Source organism: Macaca thibetana, chromosome 11 (assembly GCF_024542745.1).
Source record: "Macaca thibetana thibetana isolate TM-01 chromosome 11, ASM2454274v1, whole genome shotgun sequence".
NCBI classification, from domain to species: domain Eukaryota; kingdom Metazoa; phylum Chordata; class Mammalia; order Primates; family Cercopithecidae; genus Macaca; species Macaca thibetana.
In genome coordinates, this window is record NC_065588.1 from 107960114 (window position 1) to 107977495 (window position 17382).

Consider the following 17382-nt stretch of genomic DNA (forward strand, 5'->3'; position numbering starts at 1 on the left):
ACAAGTTAGCAAATAGCTAGTCTATTACCCCCACTTTAGAAAGGACACGGCAGTGTCCCGGTTCCCCTGTCTCCTGGGTCCTCCCAGCACCAAGTGCAGATCCTGGCACACAGTGGGTGGAATTGCAAGCCCCCCCCCGCCCCCTCTCCCCTCACCTACACCCTGCAGCCATATCAGCCCATTCTGTTCCTCCTGTCCCCAGGCTCTTGCTAGCAGTCACCCTTCAGGTCCCCTCTTAGCGCACCGTCTGACCCCTCAGCTGGCCACTTCTCACTTGCTTGGTTTTGCTTGTTTACCGCGCCCTCTCCTCACCAGGACTTCAGCTCCCAGAAGCCAGGACTTGGCTGTTGGACTTCCAGTGCTGGAGTGGCCAGGGCTGTCAGTGAAAGCTTATGGAATGCGTGGGTGAATGAATCTCAACTTTTACAAAACAAAGTGAGACGTATTTATTAAAATATGTAGGAATTAAGAGTATTTTGATAGAAAATCTTTATATTTTGCCAACAGTCTAGATTGAAAGTGTCAACTCCAGACATCACTCTGCTTCTAGAAACTATAAAGAGGAAGTGGGAGCTAGGACACCCCCACCCCGCTCAAGAGTGTTATGTGTGTTATGTAAGTCAAGCTTCGGGTTTTGGGTCAGGAGGTTATAAAGCATCCACCCCGCCCAAGAGTGTACGGGTTAAGTGCGTTACGTAAGTCGAGTTTTGGGTTTCGGGTCAGGAGGTTATAGAGCATTTGGCCCAGAGTCTGCCCTGGTGTTTATTCAGGAGAGCTGCTCCTCACTTGAAGCAAAACTTTGGCAGAGACTCAGTGTGAGAACAGTTCCTACCCAGCCCCCCACCGGGGAGGGAGGCCACTGAGTCTGGCCCTAGGAGAAGGGAAATGGGAAATGTAAACCAGAGGATGTGTCCAAGGTCCTACTCGGCAGACCCAGGTTTATCTTATCAGTGGAGAAGGGAGAATGGGTTGTTGAAAGTGCAGCCTGATTCAAGGGTGAAGGGTGACTGAGAACATTCTGGGCTTTGAAAGGCAAACATGCCAGGGAGTGGTCTTTCCAGGATCCTAATCTAAATCAGAGGGGCCAGCCCAGCGAGGAAGGGGTGGGGCTGGTGGGGCTTTAGCCAGACTGGCCCACCTCTCCCCTTCCTACTTCCTGATCTTTGCAAAATAGAGTTTAAAATCCAGGACAATGTAGTAAGCTTTGGTGCAGGGAACAACATAAAGAGTATAGACCTGGCCCTCGCTCCTAAGAATCTTTAGGCTATGACAGCTGCAAGATCTAGAACACTGCAGGACCCCCTGCGGGCAAGGTCCTAGCTTAGGAACTGTACACCCATTCATGCATTTAACCTTCACATCCGGCCGCCGGAAGTATTCGGTGAGGCATCTGGGAAGTGAAGGGATTTGCGCAGGGTCAAATCTGTGAGGGATGGAGCCAGAATTCAAACCCAGGCTGGGCACGGTGGCTCACGGCTGTAATCCCAGCACTTTGGGGGTCCGAGACAGGAGGATCACTTGAGCACTTAGGACCAGCCTGGCCAACATGGTGAAAGCCCATCTCTACAAAAAGTACAAAAAAATCCCGCCTTTATTTAAGAAAAAAAAAAAAAATTCAAACCCAGATCTGTTTGGCTTTGAGGTTGGTGCTTTTTACAACATGCAGAATTAAAAAAAAAAAATTTTTTTTTTGAGACTCTGTTGTCCAGGCTGGAGTACAGTGGTGCCATCTTGGCTCACTGCAACCTCCATCTCCCAGGTTCAAGCCGTTCTCCTGCCTCAGCCTCTCTAGTAGCTGGGATTACAGGCAAGTGACACCATGCCCAGCTAATTTTTGTATTTTTAGTAGAGACGGGGTTTCACCATGTTGTCCAGGCTGGTCCCGAACTCCTGACCTTAAATGATCCACCTGCCTTGGCCTCCCAAAGTGCTAGGATTACAGGGATGAGCCATTGTGCCTGGCTCAGAATCAAAATTTGAAATCAACCTGTGTTGAATCAGTAAGTAAACCATAAAGATGGAGATTCGGGAATCAGAATTCCAGCCTCCTTGAAGGCAGACCTGGGCTGTGGCTGGAGGTTGGAGTTGGAAGAACTGAGGAAAGAGCATAGGCCTTGGAGTCCCAAAGACCTGCCTTTAAATCCTGTCTCTGCCTTTGCTGCTGTGTGACCTAGAGCCAAGTGGCTGGACTCTTCTGTGCCCAGCATCCTCTGCTGTGAAGTGGAGAGGATGAAGTTCACCTCCTAGGTTTGCTATGAGGTTTAAGTGGGAACAATCCAAGTATACAGAACCGCTGGTGCGGGGCTACTGCTTGAGGAGTAGCTAGTGAATGTTAGCCGTGTCCATGACACACAGAGGGCCAAGTGGACTTCCTCCCTCGGTAGGGGAGGAAGGAGAAGCTTGGGGACAGTACAAGGCCAACCAGACCTACTTCCACCCAGCCCAGCCTGGTGCTTCTCTGTACTCTCCTAATCCTGCTGACCCAAGTACTTTGCTGTGAGGCAGTTGCGTGTGAGGCGTGAACCCTGAGCCTATGCTGCAGGGGGAAGAAAAGAAGGACACTCACCCAACAGCTGCAGGCTGCCTGCCCGCCCCCCACGCCCGTGAGCCCCCTTCTTCCAGCAGGCAGCCCCGGGAACTCCCTTCTCCTCCACAGGCACCCAGAGGAGGAGCTGACTCTCAGTCGGGGAGCGAACAGGGCCTGCTGCCCAGGCACGGCATAGTTCAACTCGAACTTAGGTCTGGCAGTCTCCTGACTTTGAACCTGAGCTCTTTATTGCCACGCCTGTCCCCACACTGGAAACGACCCAGCCTTCCTGTGGAAAGAAAGAAGGGTGCCATTTCCCTAAAGATTAATGATTGACCAACTAATATGAAACTACACAAGCATGCCTCCAGAACCCCGGTTAATGTTTACCCGTGTTCTTCTCCGGTGCCAGAGCCTTTCCTGTGGGTGCGCAGCTACGGATTCCACCATAGAGATTTTGCGGAACAAATTTAGCCTGGGAAGGTGATTCCTGCTAGACCCTTACCTGAGCGACTCCTTCCTGGGGCACTCTGTTACCACCCTGCCACTGTCACGGCGTTGGGCATTTACTCCATGCTTGGCACAGAGACTTCAGACCCTCACACGGCTTTATAAAGGGGGATCTAGGGTGATTCCCACCCTACAGATGAGGAAACAAAGACAGGGGTGAGGTCCTTGTCCCATGTGACAAAATCAGGAGCAAAAGAGCCCATATTCAGCCAGGTGCGGTGGCTCATGCCTGTAATCCCAGCACTTTGGGAGGCCGAGGCTGGTGGATCGCCTGAGGTCAGGAGTTCGAGACCAGCCTGGTCAGCATTGTGAAACTCCATCTCTACTAGAAATAAAAAAATTAGCCGGGCATGGTAGCAGGCACCTGTAATCCCAGCTACTCAGGAGGCTGAGGCAGGAGAATCACTTGAACCTGAGAGGCAGAGGTTGCAGTGAGCCGGGATTGCGCCACTGCACTCCAGCCTAGGGGACAACGCCAGACTTTGTCTTAAAAAAAAAAAAAAAAAAAAAATCCCCTTACGCCTGTAATCCCAGCACTTTGGGAGGCCAAGACAGGCAGATCACGAGGTCAGGAGATTGAGACCATCCTGGCTAACATGGTGAAACCCCGTCTCTACTAAAAATACAGAAAAATTATCCAGGCGTGGTGGCAGGCACCTGTAATCCCAGCTACTCGGGAGGCTGAGGCAGGAGAGTGGTGTGAACCTGGGAGGCATAGCTTGCCGTTAGCTTAGATTGCGCCGCCACTGCACTCCAGCCTGGGTGACAGAGCGAGACTCCATTTCAGGAAAAAAATTTAAAAGCCCATATTTGTCCAGATTCTTTTTTTTTTTTTAAGAGTCTTTTTCTGTCACCCAGGCTGGGGTGCAGTGGTGCAATCACGGCTCACTGCAGCCTCAACCTCCCAGGCTCAAGTGGTCCTCCCACCTCAGCCTCCTGAGTAGCTGGGACTATAGGCATGCAACCATGCCTGGCTAATTTTCCATTTTTTGCGGAGAGAGGGTCTCACTATGTTACCCATGTTGTTTTCTAACTCCTGAGCTCAAGCAATCCTCCTGCCTTGGCCTCCCAAAGTGTTGGGATTACAGGCGTGAGCCACTGCGCCCAGCCACCCAGATTCTTGTCTTGAACCTCTGCTCCTTTTTGTGTTTTCTTTTTTGAGACAGGGTCTTGCTCTGTCACCCAGGCTGGAGGCAGTGGTGTGATCATGGCTCACTGCAGCCTCAACCTCCCAGCCTCAAGCAAGTGATCCTTCCATCTCAGCCTCCTAAGTAGCTGGGACTACAGGCGCATGCTACCACACTTGGCTAATTTTTCATTTTTTGTGGAGATGGAGGTCTCACTGTGTTACTCAGGTTGGTCTCAAATTCCTGAGCTCAAGCAATTCTCACACCTTGGCCTCCAAAAGTGCTGGGACTACAGGTATGAGCCCCTGTGCCAGGCCAAATGTCTGCTTTTGACCAATGAGCCTGGCCACCCCTCCCCAGCCCTGTTGTGAGCCTCGCTCCAGGCTTTGCTTGGCAGCTCGGTATTCTTTATGGTCCGAGACTCTGGCCCAGAGTGACCATGGGTGTCTCACTGGAGTTCTAGGCCAGGGCCAGAACATGCAGGGATGCTGGGGCCAAAGGGTCCCCCAAGGAAGGCAGGCAGAGAGGCAGATGTCTTTGCCTTCATGTCACCTGTAGCCTTTGCCCCAACACTGGTAAGGTGACCATGGACTCTGCCAGGATACTTGTTTACCAAGCCCGAAGGGGACAGCTTTCTGGGAGATGTCTTCTCTGTACTCCCCAAGACCATCCCCCAGTGCCTGGAAAGCAGAGGGTGAACTCTGGCACTTTATTTATGTATTTATTTTTATTTTTGTTTTTTGAGACAGAGTTTCACTCTTGTTGCCGAGGCTGGAGTGCAATGGTGTGATCTTGGCTCACTGCAACCTCCACCTCCCAGGTTCACGCGATTCTCCTACCTCAGCCTCCCGAGTAGCTGGGACTACAGGCACCTGCCACCACGCCTGGATAATTTTTTGTATTTTTAGTAGAGATGGGATTTCACCGGGTTGGCCAGACTCATCTCAAACTCCGGACCTAAGGTGATCCACCCACCCCAGCCTCCCAAAGTGCTGGGATCATAGACATTAGCACCGTGCGCAGCCTTGTATTTTAACAGGTGACTAGGTAATAGGTAAAGACCCTTCCTCTGAGCAAATTGAGGGGCTTTAGCTCTCTGACACTGGCCTCATGAGGAAGGCAGTCTTTCCCCCAGATGTAGCTTGGTTGGGTGATGGCCTGGTCTGAATTACATTATAGAGGCAGAACTGAGGGCGTCTTGGGACCCGCCCTCCTCCCGAACCCTGTTTTTTATCACTTCCTTTCTGGTTCACCAGTAATTCTGGCCACCTTTGCTTTTTCTCAAATCTACCAGACTTATTCCTGCCCTGGGGCCTTTGCACTTGTTATGCCACAGCCCGGACTGCTGGTCCTCCGGCTCTTCCTGTGGACCCCTCCTTTTCATCATTCAGGACTCGGTCAAATGTCTGCTCCTCAGGGCGGCCTGCCCCTACCACCACTGCTGGAGTTCTCTACCCCCCACCTTAGTCACCTTCTCTGGATCCTGTTCTTCCCTTTGCCTTCATCTGTACAGTCTGAGGTGGTCTTCTGTGTTTGATTGCCTGTTTATTTTCTGGCCACCATGAGAGCATGGTCTTTGTTAGCTTTTGGCTCTACTGTGTCCTCAGCCCTAGAATTGTGTCTGGCCCATCGCAGGTGTTCATTAAGTATTTGCTGAGTGAGTGAAAGAATAATCTAAGGCTGGGTGTGGTGACTCACCCCTGCTATCCCAGGACCTTGGGAGGCTGAGGAGGGAGTATCACTTGAGTCCAGCCTGGGGAACATAGAGGGACCTCATCTCTACAAGAAATACAAAAATTAGCCAGGCATAGTGGCATGTGCCTCTGATCCCAGCTACTCAGGAGGCTGAGGCAAGAGGATCGCTTGAGCTTGGGAGGAAGAGGCTACAGGGAGCCGTGATCGCACCACTGTACTCCAGCCTGGGCAACAGAGTGAGACCCTGTCTCAAAAAAAAAAAAAAAACCAATAAAAAGAATAATCTAATTTAGTTCTCACAATGAATTTGTGTGGGAGTGAAGGTGTTTGCAAATTGTTTGCCATTCCTTCTAGGAAGAAGGGGAGGCTCTCTCCTCAACCTGGGTCTCTGGACTGAGCCTGTGACTCACTTTGACCAACCGAATTTGGTGGCAGAAATGAGGCCAGGTGACTTCTGAAGCTAGATCTTAGGAAGCCGTTCAGCTTCCACCTGGGTCTCTAGGAACACTGTCTCAGGGGAAGCCAGCTGCCATGTGGGAAGTTGGACTAGCTTGAGCCAGCCATGCGGTCAGGAAGCCCAAGCAGCCATGTGGTGCCAGAGCAGTGGGTGCAGAAGCCATCTTGCACATCCAGCCTCAGAGTTGGATAACTATGGCCCCAGCTGCCCTCACACTGTAGCCACACAAGGGAACTCTAACCAGATGAGCCCAACCAGGGGACCCTACTGTGGGAGATAAGAAATCACTTTAAGCCACCAAGTTTTAGGGTGCTGTGTTACACAGCAATGGATAACTAGAACAAGTAGGAACATTCTCTTCATTTTTTCAAAGAAACCAAGGCACTGAAAAGTCAAATGACTCCAAATCACTTGGCAGAGTGGGCATTCTGGCCTAGACTGTCTGCAAGGCCTGTGCTTTTCATTTCTAGGCTACACCACTCTGAAATTAATTCATATTTGCTGCTTCTTGTTTTGTTTTTTGTTTTACCCTTACAATACTGGTAGTCAGTATTAGGTTGAGAGCTGGTCCTGAGAACTTCTTTCCTTCTCACTGCAGATCTTCATAAACAATGAATGGCACAATGCCGTCAGCAGGAAAACATTCCCCACAGTCAATCCGTCCACTGGAGACGTCATCTGCCAGGTAGCTGAAGGGGACAAGGTGAGAACTGGTGACTTACCTTGGGGGAGGGATGGATTCGTTTTCTATTTTGTATGTTTTTGTGTGCTGAAAGCTTCACTATTTATGTGTATTACTTTCACAAGTAACAGATACCAATGAAAAATTCCAAGTAAATTAATCAATAGAAACTTCCCTGCAGACAACGGTGTTAATTCACTGAGTGCAGAACTACAGACTTGAAAGTGAATTTGGCAAATATCTAATACAGTGTCTCCTTTCCAGACCTGGAAGTTGAAGGTCAGAGATGGAAACCTTGTTGGGTAGAATTAGGGTCTCCTAAGATGTAGCTCCTGTGGAGGTTTGAATTATATAGACTGTAGGAACCAATAGAAACTGATAATATTATGTTTACAATTTTTAAATTAGACTCTTAGTAAAAATATTTTGTGTTTTTGGCCGGGCACGGTGGCTCAGGCCTGTAATCCCAGCACTTTGGGAGGCTGAGGTGGGAGGATCACTTGAGCCCAGCAATTTGAGACCAGCCCGGGGAAACATAGATACCATCTCTAAAGTAAACAAAGAAACAAATAAATAATTTAAAAATAAGAAAATACAGGCCGGGCGCAGTGGCTCACACCTGTCCCAGCACTTTGGGAGGCTGAGGCAGGTGGATCATGAGGTCAGGAGTTTGAGACCAGCCTGACCAACATGGTGAAACCCTGTCTCTACTAAAAATATAAAAATTAGCTGGGCGCGGTGGCGTCTGCCTGTAATGCCAGCTACTCAGGAGGCTGAGGTAGGCGAATTGCTTGAACCTGGGAGGCGGAGGTTGCAGTGAGCCGAAATTGTGCCACTACACTCTAGCCTGGGTGACAGAGCGAGACTTCATCTCAAAAAAAAAAAAAGAAAGAAAGAAAATACAGAAATTGTCTGGATTCTCATTCCCACCAGGACTTCATGAAAGGAGGGGAAGGTTGTGTTATTCAACCCCATTGCTGAAGTCTGGTGCTGGTCAGGGCTCTGCTGGGCTAGGAGCATTGTTTACGGGGCAGGTTTTCTATGCAGCGATGTGCTGATGACCCTCTGGATGTGTTTGTATTCGGAGTTGGTTGTTACTGAGAAGGCCTGAGTTTTCCAGGAAGGCTTGAGTTTTCCTGTGTTTTCCAGGAAGATGTGGACAAGGCAGTGAAGGCCGCCCGGGCCGCCTTCCAGCTGGGCTCACCTTGGCGTCGCATGGACGCGTCACACAGGGGCCGGCTGCTGAACCGGCTGGCTGATCTGATCGAGCGGGACCGGACCTACCTGGCAGTGAGTCCTCAGCCCTTCTCCCCCTCAGATCCCACGTGGCGAATGCGCTCGCAGCATCCTGTGAACAGCCAGGAACCAAGCATCCTGTGAACAGCCAGGGGCCACACATCGGACATGGGACTGTTGGGAGTGGCGTAGGATGGACACCTTTGGGGGGCACCTCTGTACTAAGCAGAGGAGGCTTTCAGTGTCTCCTTTGTTTTTTTGTTTTGTTTTGCTTTTTTGAGATGGAGTCTCGCTCTGTCTCCTAGGCTGGAGTGCAGTGGTGACATCTTGGCTCACTGCAACCTCCACCTCCTGGGTTCAAGTGATTCTTCTGCCTCAACCTCCAAAGTAGCTGGGATTACAGGCACAAGACACCACGCCCAGCTAATTTGTGTATTTTTAGTAGAGACAGGGTTTCACCATGTTGGCCAGGCTGGTTTCCAACTCCTGGGCTCAAGTGATCCACCTGCCTCAGCCTCCCAAAGTGCTGGGATTACAGGTGTGAACCACTACACCCGGCCTTAGTGTCTCCTTTGATGTGGTGGGTTTGGCTAAGCAAGAAGGATCTAGGGGAGGGAAGAAGAGCTGTGTCAGGGAGGCCTTCCCAGGAGAGAGACCCCTGGGAATGGACACCTCTCCCTGGGCTCCTCCATGATGGGCATTCTCCCTGGCTGCAAGAAGAGAAGAAACCAGGAGGCAATCTCCTCCCAGCCACAATTGATTCTGCACACAGAAGCCAGAGCGAACCTTCCAGAAGGCAGATTATACGTGGCACTCTGCTCTTATGCCCTGCATGGCATGCGGTGTCCTTAGGATAAAACCCTCAACATGGTCTGTAAGACCCAGCCTTCAACATGGCGAGATCCTGTCTCTACAAAAAGTTAAAAAACTAGCTGGGTATGGTGGCATATGCCTGTAGTCCTAGCTACTTGGGAGGCTGAGGCGGGAGAATTGCTTGAGCCCAGGAGTTCCAGGCTGCAGTGAGCTTTGGTAGCACCATTGCACTTTAGCCTGGGCAACAGAGTGAGATCCTGTCTCAAAGAAAAAAAAAAATGGGCCCGGCGTGGTGGCTCAAGCCTGTAATCCCAGCACTTTGGGAGGCCGAGATGGGTGGATTACGAGGTCAGGAGATTGAGACCATCCTGGCTAACACGGTGAAACCCCGTCTCTACTAAAAAATACAAAAAACTAGCTGGGCGAGGTGGCGGGTGCCTGTAGTCCCAGCTACTCGGGAGGCTGAGGCAGGAGATTGGCGTGAACCGGGGAGGTGGAGCTTGCAGTGAGCCGAGATCCGGCCACTGCACTCCAGCCTGGGCGACAGAGCGAGACTCCATCTCAAAAAGAAAAAAAAAATGACCCAACCTGTTCTAGTTCCATCATCTGAGTCATGCTGCACTGCAGTCCTCATATTCCCATGTGCTCCCGAGCCTGGGCTGCCATGCTTGATGGCTAAGCCTCTTTGAGCATCAGCACTTGCACCTGCCTGGGATGCTCTTTGCCCTGCTGCCATCCGTACCATCCCCTTTGCCCAGTTGCCCCTACATATCATTCAGGTTCTAGCCTAAAGGGCTCATCTCTAGCTGATATTTCTGGACAGGGCTGGGCAGCCTGGCTCCCTGCTTTCTACTTTTTAGCACTCTTTTTTTCTTTTTTTTTGAGATGGAGTCTCACTCTTCACCCAGGCTGGAGTGCAGTGGCACAATCTCGGCTCACTGCAACCTCTACCTCCCGAGTTCAAGCAATTCTCCTGCCTCAGCCTCCCAGTAGCTGGGATTACAGGTGTGCACCACCATGCCCAGCTAATTTTGTATTTTCGATAAAGTCAGGATTTCACTGTGTTGGCCAGGCTGGTCTTGAACACCTGACCTCAGGTGATTGACCCACCTTGGCCTCCCAAAGTGCTGGGATTATAGGTGCGAGTCACTGTGTCCGTCCTTTAGCACTCTTAACACATGTGACTGAGGACTTGTGTCATTATGCACAGTCTCTTTGCTCTGTGAGCTCCACTCTGGTCTCTATCTCAGCACCCGGATATGGCAGAGAGCAGAAGCTAAAAGAGTGTGTTATGTGAAATCACTGAGTGAGAAGTCAGTGCCTCATCCTGCCTGGCCCCCTTCCTCCTCCCTGCCTTTGGAGAGACCATGGCAATAGTCCAGAGATGCCAGTGACATTTGGCAGCACAAAAGGGACTCTCACCCTGGGCTTGCACCAGCCCTTCTCAGTCCCAGCCTTGGCTCCCTCTGTCAGCCCTTTATTTTCCTCTCATTCCTGCACTCACGTCTCTGCTGACCTTGTTTTCTTCTCAGGCCTTGGAGACTCTGGACAATGGCAAACCCTATGTCACCTCCTACCTGGTGGATTTGGACATGGTCCTCAAATGTCTCCGGTACGGGCTCAGCTTTCCTATTCTTTGTTCTGGCAGGGGAAAAGGGGAGGCAACATTGTTAGGAGGTAAAAATTAAATTACAAAAATTCAAAAGGGGCAGGGTGCGGTATCTCATGCCTATAATCCCGGCACTTTGGGAGGCTGAGCCAGGCGGATTACATGAGGTCAAGAGTTTGAGACCAGCCTGGCCAACATGATGAAACCCCATCTCTACTAAAAATACAAAAATTATCTGGGCATGGTGGTGCACACCTGTAATACCAGCTACTCAGGAGGCTGAGGTAGAAGAATCTCTTGATCCCTGGAAGTGGAGGTCACAGTGAGCCAAGATCATGCCACTGCACACCAGCCTAGGTGACAGAGTGAGACTGTGTCTCAAAAACAAAAACAAAAATGAAAAACAAATAAATTACAAAAATCCAAAAGGATCACAGCTGTGCTAGAAGCCTACTCCATTTAGACTCCAGCTTGTGGGAAAATCCTTCAATATCACAAATTGTGGCTTAGTCATAAATGCTTTCTTTTGTTCTTGAGTCACTTTTAGTACTTTCTCTGTTACTTGGAACTTGTCCATTTTATTGAGGTTATCTAATTTGTTGGTGTACAATTGTTCACAGTATTCTTATAATCCTTTTTATCTCTGTAAGATGTTGTAGTGATGTCTCCATTTTCAGTTTTACTTATTTGGGTCTTCTCTCTGTTTCTTAGCCTAGCTACAGGTTTGTCCATTTTGTGAATGTTTTCAAAGAACCAAACTTTTGGTTTTGTTGATTTTATTGTTTTTCTATTCAAGAAAATACTCTCTTTTGTCTATCTCTGTTTCAGTATTTATTGTTTCCTTCCTTTTACTAGCTCTGGGTTTAGTTTAATCAAAAATGTTTTATTGATTGATTATTATTTTTTTTTGAGACGGAGTCTCGCTCTGTCGCCCAGGCTGGAGTGCAGTGGCACAATCTCAGCTCACTGAAACTTCCGCCTCCCGGGTTCAAGCGATTCTCTGCCTCAGCCTCCAGAGGTGCTGGGATTACAGGAGCCTGCCACCACGCCCAGCTAATTTTTTGTATTTTTCATAGACACGGGGGTTTCACCACCTTGGCCAGGCTGGTTTCGAGCTCCTGACCTCATGATCTGCTCACCTTGGCCTCCCAAAGTGCTGGGAATACAGGTGTAAGCCACCGTGCCTGGCAATACCCTGTTTCTTAAAAAAAAGAAAGAAGGTCGGGGATGGTGACTCACACCTGTAATCCCAGCACTTTGGGAGGCTGAGGTGGTTGGATCATGAGGTCAGGAGTTCGAGACCAGCCTGGCCAAGGTGGTGAAGCCCCATCTCTACTAAAAATACAAAAAATTAGCCAGGCATGGTGGCAGGCACCTATAATCCCAGCTACTCGGGAGGCTGAGGTAGAGAATCTCTTGAACCCACGAGGCGGAGTTTGCAAAGGTTGCAGTGAGCCGAGATCGCACCACTGCACTCCAGCCTGGGTAAAAGAGCGAGACTCCTTCTCCAAAAAAAAAAAAAAAGAAGAAGAAGAAAGAAAAAAATTCTAATTCCTGGACATGAGCCCCAGCGAGTGGGATTGAGTATATTGGAAGTAGACTCTTGGGATCTGGGTTTTTTTACAAGAACTCCAGGTGATTCTGAGGCTTAGGGGTTAGCTACCTAGAGTAGATTATCATGACCTTAGCAGTCACTTGTCTTTCTCTGAATAAGCCAAAAGCAAGGGCAGTTATCAGAAAGACTCAGCTGGACCAGTTTGAGTCTTCTCTTTCTGCCAGGGTTTGCAGGGATCCCTGACAATCATTGATTAGATCTTGAATGTTTCTTTTTTTAAAGGTATTATGCCGGCTGGGCTGATAAGTACCACGGGAAAACCATTCCCATTGACGGAGACTTCTTCAGCTACACCCGCCATGAACCTGTGGGGGTGTGCGGGCAGATCATTCCGGTGAGTCCAGCCTCCCTGGGGTTTCTTCAGGGTGCCCTGAGATTTGGCAGTCTTCCAGGCTCTTTGCAGAGGTTCTGGGGGTGGCGTTGGAAGGCAGCCTGGGTGGCAGGTAAGAAGATGGGCTCTGACAAAGCCAATCCGGTTTGAGTCTGAGCCCTGCCACTCGTGAATTCTGTAACCTTGGGCAAGTCACTTATCCCCCAAGCCTCAGTTTCCCCATCTGAAAAGTGGAAATGAACATAGTGCCTGTCTTAGGGAGGTAATTAGGGCTTAGCATGGTGTCATGGATGTAAAAGCACAAATGAGTATGAGTCTCTGTCATCCTCATGCACCACCTGCCTTGTCCATCCATCTTAAAACCACGATGGACGGAGTTAGGGGAGGATACACAGGGTGCAGAGAACTCAGCGCTGCTTCTGTCCTCTGGGGGTGCCACCTTCTGCTACCCAGTGTAGTTCTCTGAGGAAGCTTGGATTTCGAGGGCTGCTGCTGTTTGTTGCAGTGGAATTTCCCGCTCCTGATGCAAGCATGGAAGCTGGGCCCAGCCTTGGCGACTGGAAACGTGGTTGTGATGAAAGTAGCTGAGCAGACGCCCCTCACTGCCCTCTATGTGGCCAACCTGATCAAGGAGGTACGTGGCTTGTCCCGGTCTTAACCTCTAAATGCCCTTGTTGAGGCTTGTTCTAAAGAGTTCTCAGGAGGGTCTCAGGGGTCCCTAAACAGGGAGGTGTGTTTTTGGAGCCCTCATCATCATGTGAACCAGAGTGGCTCCCTCTTACCTCTTTTCCACATTGGACTTCACTGCAAGATCCCCTTTGAAGAATTAAAAATATTGCTCCAGGCCAGGCTTGGTGGCTCACACTTGTAATCCCAGCACTTTGGGAGGCCAAGGCAGAGGATTGCTTGAGCCCAGGAGTTTGAGACCAGCCTGGGCAACATAGCAAGACCCAGTCTCTACAAAAAATTAAAAATCAGCCGGGTGTGGTAGCATGCACCTGTAGTCCCAACTACTTGGGAGGTTAAGGCAGGAGGATCACTTGAGCCCAGGAGTTTGAGGCTGCAGTGAGCTGTGATCACACCACTGCACTCCAGCCTGGGTGCCAGAGAGAGACTCTGTCTCAAAAAACAAGCAAAAACCCACTATTGTTCTAAGTGAATGCTGTCAGGGGAGGGGCAAAGACACAGGGAACCCCAGCGAACAGGCTCCTTCTCCATCCCATTTAGAATTCCCATGTAGTGCCCCATAAAACTAGCTTCTGTCCATGTGTGTCCCTTGGCAGACTGTCCCACCCTCTCTGAGAAAGGATGTGTCTTCCCCTGGCCGAGCCTTTTGGAACAGGAGGGTGACTCCCAATGTCCCCTGGCTGTTTGCTCACAGGCCGGCTTTCCCCCTGGTGTGGTCAACATTGTTCCTGGATTTGGCCCCACAGCCGGGGCTGCCATCGCCTCCCATGAGGATGTGGACAAAGTGGCATTCACAGGCTCCACCGAGGTAAGGTGACCCTGACCTCAAGCTTGCAACCTCCTTGGCCCAAGCTCCCCCTGTCCTCAGTGGACAACATGCTCAAGGTGAGCTCCTGGGTGTCAAGTGGAGGCCTCTTCCTCCAGGACTTGCCTGTGCAGAGCTCAGGCGAGGACCCTGTAGGTACCAGGAGGGGTGGGCAGGGTTGAGCCCTCTGTGGTCTGGTTGCCACACTAGCTGCCCTTGGGAGGGGCCGGTGTCCCATGTGGACTAAGGAGGCCAGGCCTGGCCAGGCTCCACATAGCGCAGAGCTGACCGCTTGCCCCAAATCAAAGCACCTTGGCCAGGTCAGACTCCTTGACCAGGACTGCCATTGTGGTTAAAAATTAGCCTCGTGTGGTGGTGTGTGCGTGTGGCTCCAGCTACTCGGAAGGCCAAGGCAGGAGGGTTGGTCGAGGCTGCAGTGAGCTGAGATCACGCCACTGCACTCCAGCCTGGGTGACAGAGCGAGACCCTGTCCAAAAGAAAAAAAAAAGTGAATGTCTATTTGGTGAAATTCTCTAGGTCTCTCTTGGTCCAGTTGCTCGCTCAAGCCGTGGGGACCTCTGTTCTGTGTCTACAGAGTACTGGGCTCTTTCTCCCTGCACTGAGAGCTCGTTCCTCTCTCTCTGTCCCCACAGATTGGCCGCCTCATCCAGGTTGCTGCCGGGAGCAGCAATCTCAAGAGAGTGACCTTGGAGCTGGGGGGAAAGAGCCCCAACATCATCATGTCAGATGCCGACAGTGAGTTTCCAGCTGGAGGAGGCCTGGCCTTAAAGGCAGCCCTGGCCGCCTGTGTTGTGGGTCCAGCTGATCCTGTCGCCCCCACTGCCCAGTGGTGTTGGTTGCTGTCCCTCGGGCCTCAGGATAAGATGCCAGCGGCCTCGGGATAAGACGCCAGCGCAAGGCCCGCGTGGCCTGGCCTTGGCCTGTCCCCAGCCTCTCCCTGGCTGCTCCCTGCAGCATCAGGCTAGGCCACGCCCCTGCTATCTGACTCATCCACTCGCCGCCATCACGCCCTTTGTCCTGGTGGGCAGTGGGCTCCCAGATCGCCCCTCTTCTCCCTCTGTCTGTCTCTGGCACTCAGCAGGCATCATTCCTGACAGTGGTGGGAACAGGCTTCGTTGGGCAGGCGGCCACAGGGGCCAGGGTCCTCCTCCTCTTCTCACTGTCACCTTTCTGTCCCCTGACCACTTCCTGCAGTGGACTGGGCCGTGGAGCAGGCCCACTTCGCCCTGTTCTTCAACCAGGGCCAATGCTGCTGTGCTGGCTCCCGGACCTTCGTGCAGGAGGACATCTATGACGAGTTTGTGGAGCGGAGCGTTGCCCGGGCCAAGTCTCGGGTGGTCGGGAACCCCTTTGACAGCAAGACCGAGCAGGGGCCGCAGGTGAGCCAGGCAGTGCAGCAGGGTCTGGGTGTCCAGAGCCAGCATGAGAAGCAGAGAGGGCATCAGGTTCAGATTGGTTGGGACTGGGTTCAGGTCTCAGCTCGGCCACACAGCAGCTGTGTGCCCTTGGGAAGCTGTGTTCCCTCCCTCAGCCTTCATTTCCCCATCCCAAGCCCTGCCCTGCCTCATTCATGGGGTGGCTATGATGTGGAAATTAATCCTGGGAAGCACTTTGTAAATTGCATATATGTAACAAATACCAGGAGTGTCTGCAAAAGGGAGTGTGTGTTTCCAAGACCTTGGTCATCAGTAGAAATGTATCCACCAGAAGATACACAGCCCTGCAAACCTTGGTGTCTGAGAGTCATGATATGACTAGTGTAGGGACCTTATTTCACTTCATGTTTTGAGCTGTTTGATTTTATTTATTTATTTACCTATTTATATTTTAGAGACAAGGTCTCTCTTTGTTGCCCAGGCTAGAGTGTAGTGGTGCAATCATACCTCACCTCAGCCTTGAACTCCTGAGCTCAAGCAGGCTCAAGAACCACCACGCCTGGCCTGGATTTTACTTTTGAGCAGTTGTAGGTTTACAGCAAAATTGAGCTGAACATACGAGGGTGCCCACATGTTCCTTTGCACCTCTCTGGTCCCCCAGTTTCCCCTTTATTCACGTCCTGCACGAGCATGGTTCATCTGTTAGTACCAATGAGCCAATACTGGTACTTTATTATTAACTTAAGTCTGTAGAGTACATTCGGGGTCACTTTTTTTTCTTTTTTTTCGGAGACCGAGTCTTGTTCTGTCGCCTAGGCTACAGTGCAGTGGCGCGATCTTGGCTCATGCCTCCTGGGTTCAAGCAATTCTTGTGCCTCAGCCTCCTGAGTAGCTGGGACTACAGGTGCGCACCACCACGCCTGGCTAATTTTTTGTATTTTAGTAGAGACAGGGTTTCACCATTGCCCAGGCTGGTCTCGAACTCCTGACCTCAGGCAATCTGCCCTCAGGCTCCCAGCCTTGGGGTCATTTTTTTGTGTTGTACTTACTATGGGCCTAGACAAATGTATCATAATATGTATAATACCATCATGCTAGTATCATACAAATAGATTTGTGCCCTGAAACCCACTGTCCTCCACCTATTCCCTCTCTTCCTCCCCTGAGCCCTGGCAGGCAACCACTGATTTTTTTAAATTTTATTTTATTTTATTTTATTTTATTTTTGAAACAGAGTCTCACTCTGTCACCAGGCTGGAGTGCAGTGGCGAGATCTCAGCTCACTGCAACCTCTACCTCCTGGGTTCAAGTGATTCTCCTGCCCCAGCCTCCTGAGTAGCTGGGACTTACAGGTGCATGCCACCTTGCCCAGGTAATTTTTGTATTTTTAGTAGAGACGGGGTTTCACTGTGTTGGCCAGGATGGTCTCAATCTCCTGACCTCGTGATCCACCCACCTCGGCCTCCCAAAGTGCTGGGATTACAGGCATGAGCCATTGTGCCTGGCCGATCCTTTTATTGTCTCTCTAGTTTTGCCTTTTCCAGATTGTCTTACACGAATCATACAGTAGGCAGCCTTCTCAGACTGGCTTTTTTCTTTTAGCAATTTGCATTTCTGGTTCCTCATTGGGGAGCCACAGCCATGTCTGAGGATGGACTGGCCTTGCCATGGGACAGGGTTATGTTCCCAACATTCCCCTCTGTGATTTTTTTTTTTAGAGACAGGGTCTTGTTCTGTTGCCCAGGCTGGCATGCAGTGGTGTGATCATGGCTCACCGCAGCCTCAACCTCCTGGCCTCAAGTGATCCTCCTGCTTCAGCCTCCCAAGCAGCTGGGACTACAGGCACACGTCACGACACCTGGCTGATATTCATATTTTTTGTAGAGACGAG

At 50.8% G+C, this 17382-nt stretch overlaps 1 protein-coding gene across 1 annotated transcript in view; it reads left to right on the top strand.

The window, feature by feature from the left end:
- The window catches only part of ALDH2 (aldehyde dehydrogenase 2 family member), a 419735-nt gene that overhangs the window by 389775 nt on the left and 12578 nt on the right, over positions 1-17382 (top strand). Inside the window, exons 3-10 of the mRNA XM_050749773.1 lie at positions 6915-7019; positions 8148-8288; positions 10580-10659; positions 12494-12605; positions 13108-13236; positions 13984-14097; positions 14748-14850; positions 15310-15494. Of these exons, the coding sequence (XP_050605730.1) occupies positions 6915-7019; positions 8148-8288; positions 10580-10659; positions 12494-12605; positions 13108-13236; positions 13984-14097; positions 14748-14850; positions 15310-15494 (969 nt within the window). The remainder of the gene's footprint in view (positions 1-6914; positions 7020-8147; positions 8289-10579; positions 10660-12493; positions 12606-13107; positions 13237-13983; positions 14098-14747; positions 14851-15309; positions 15495-17382) is intronic.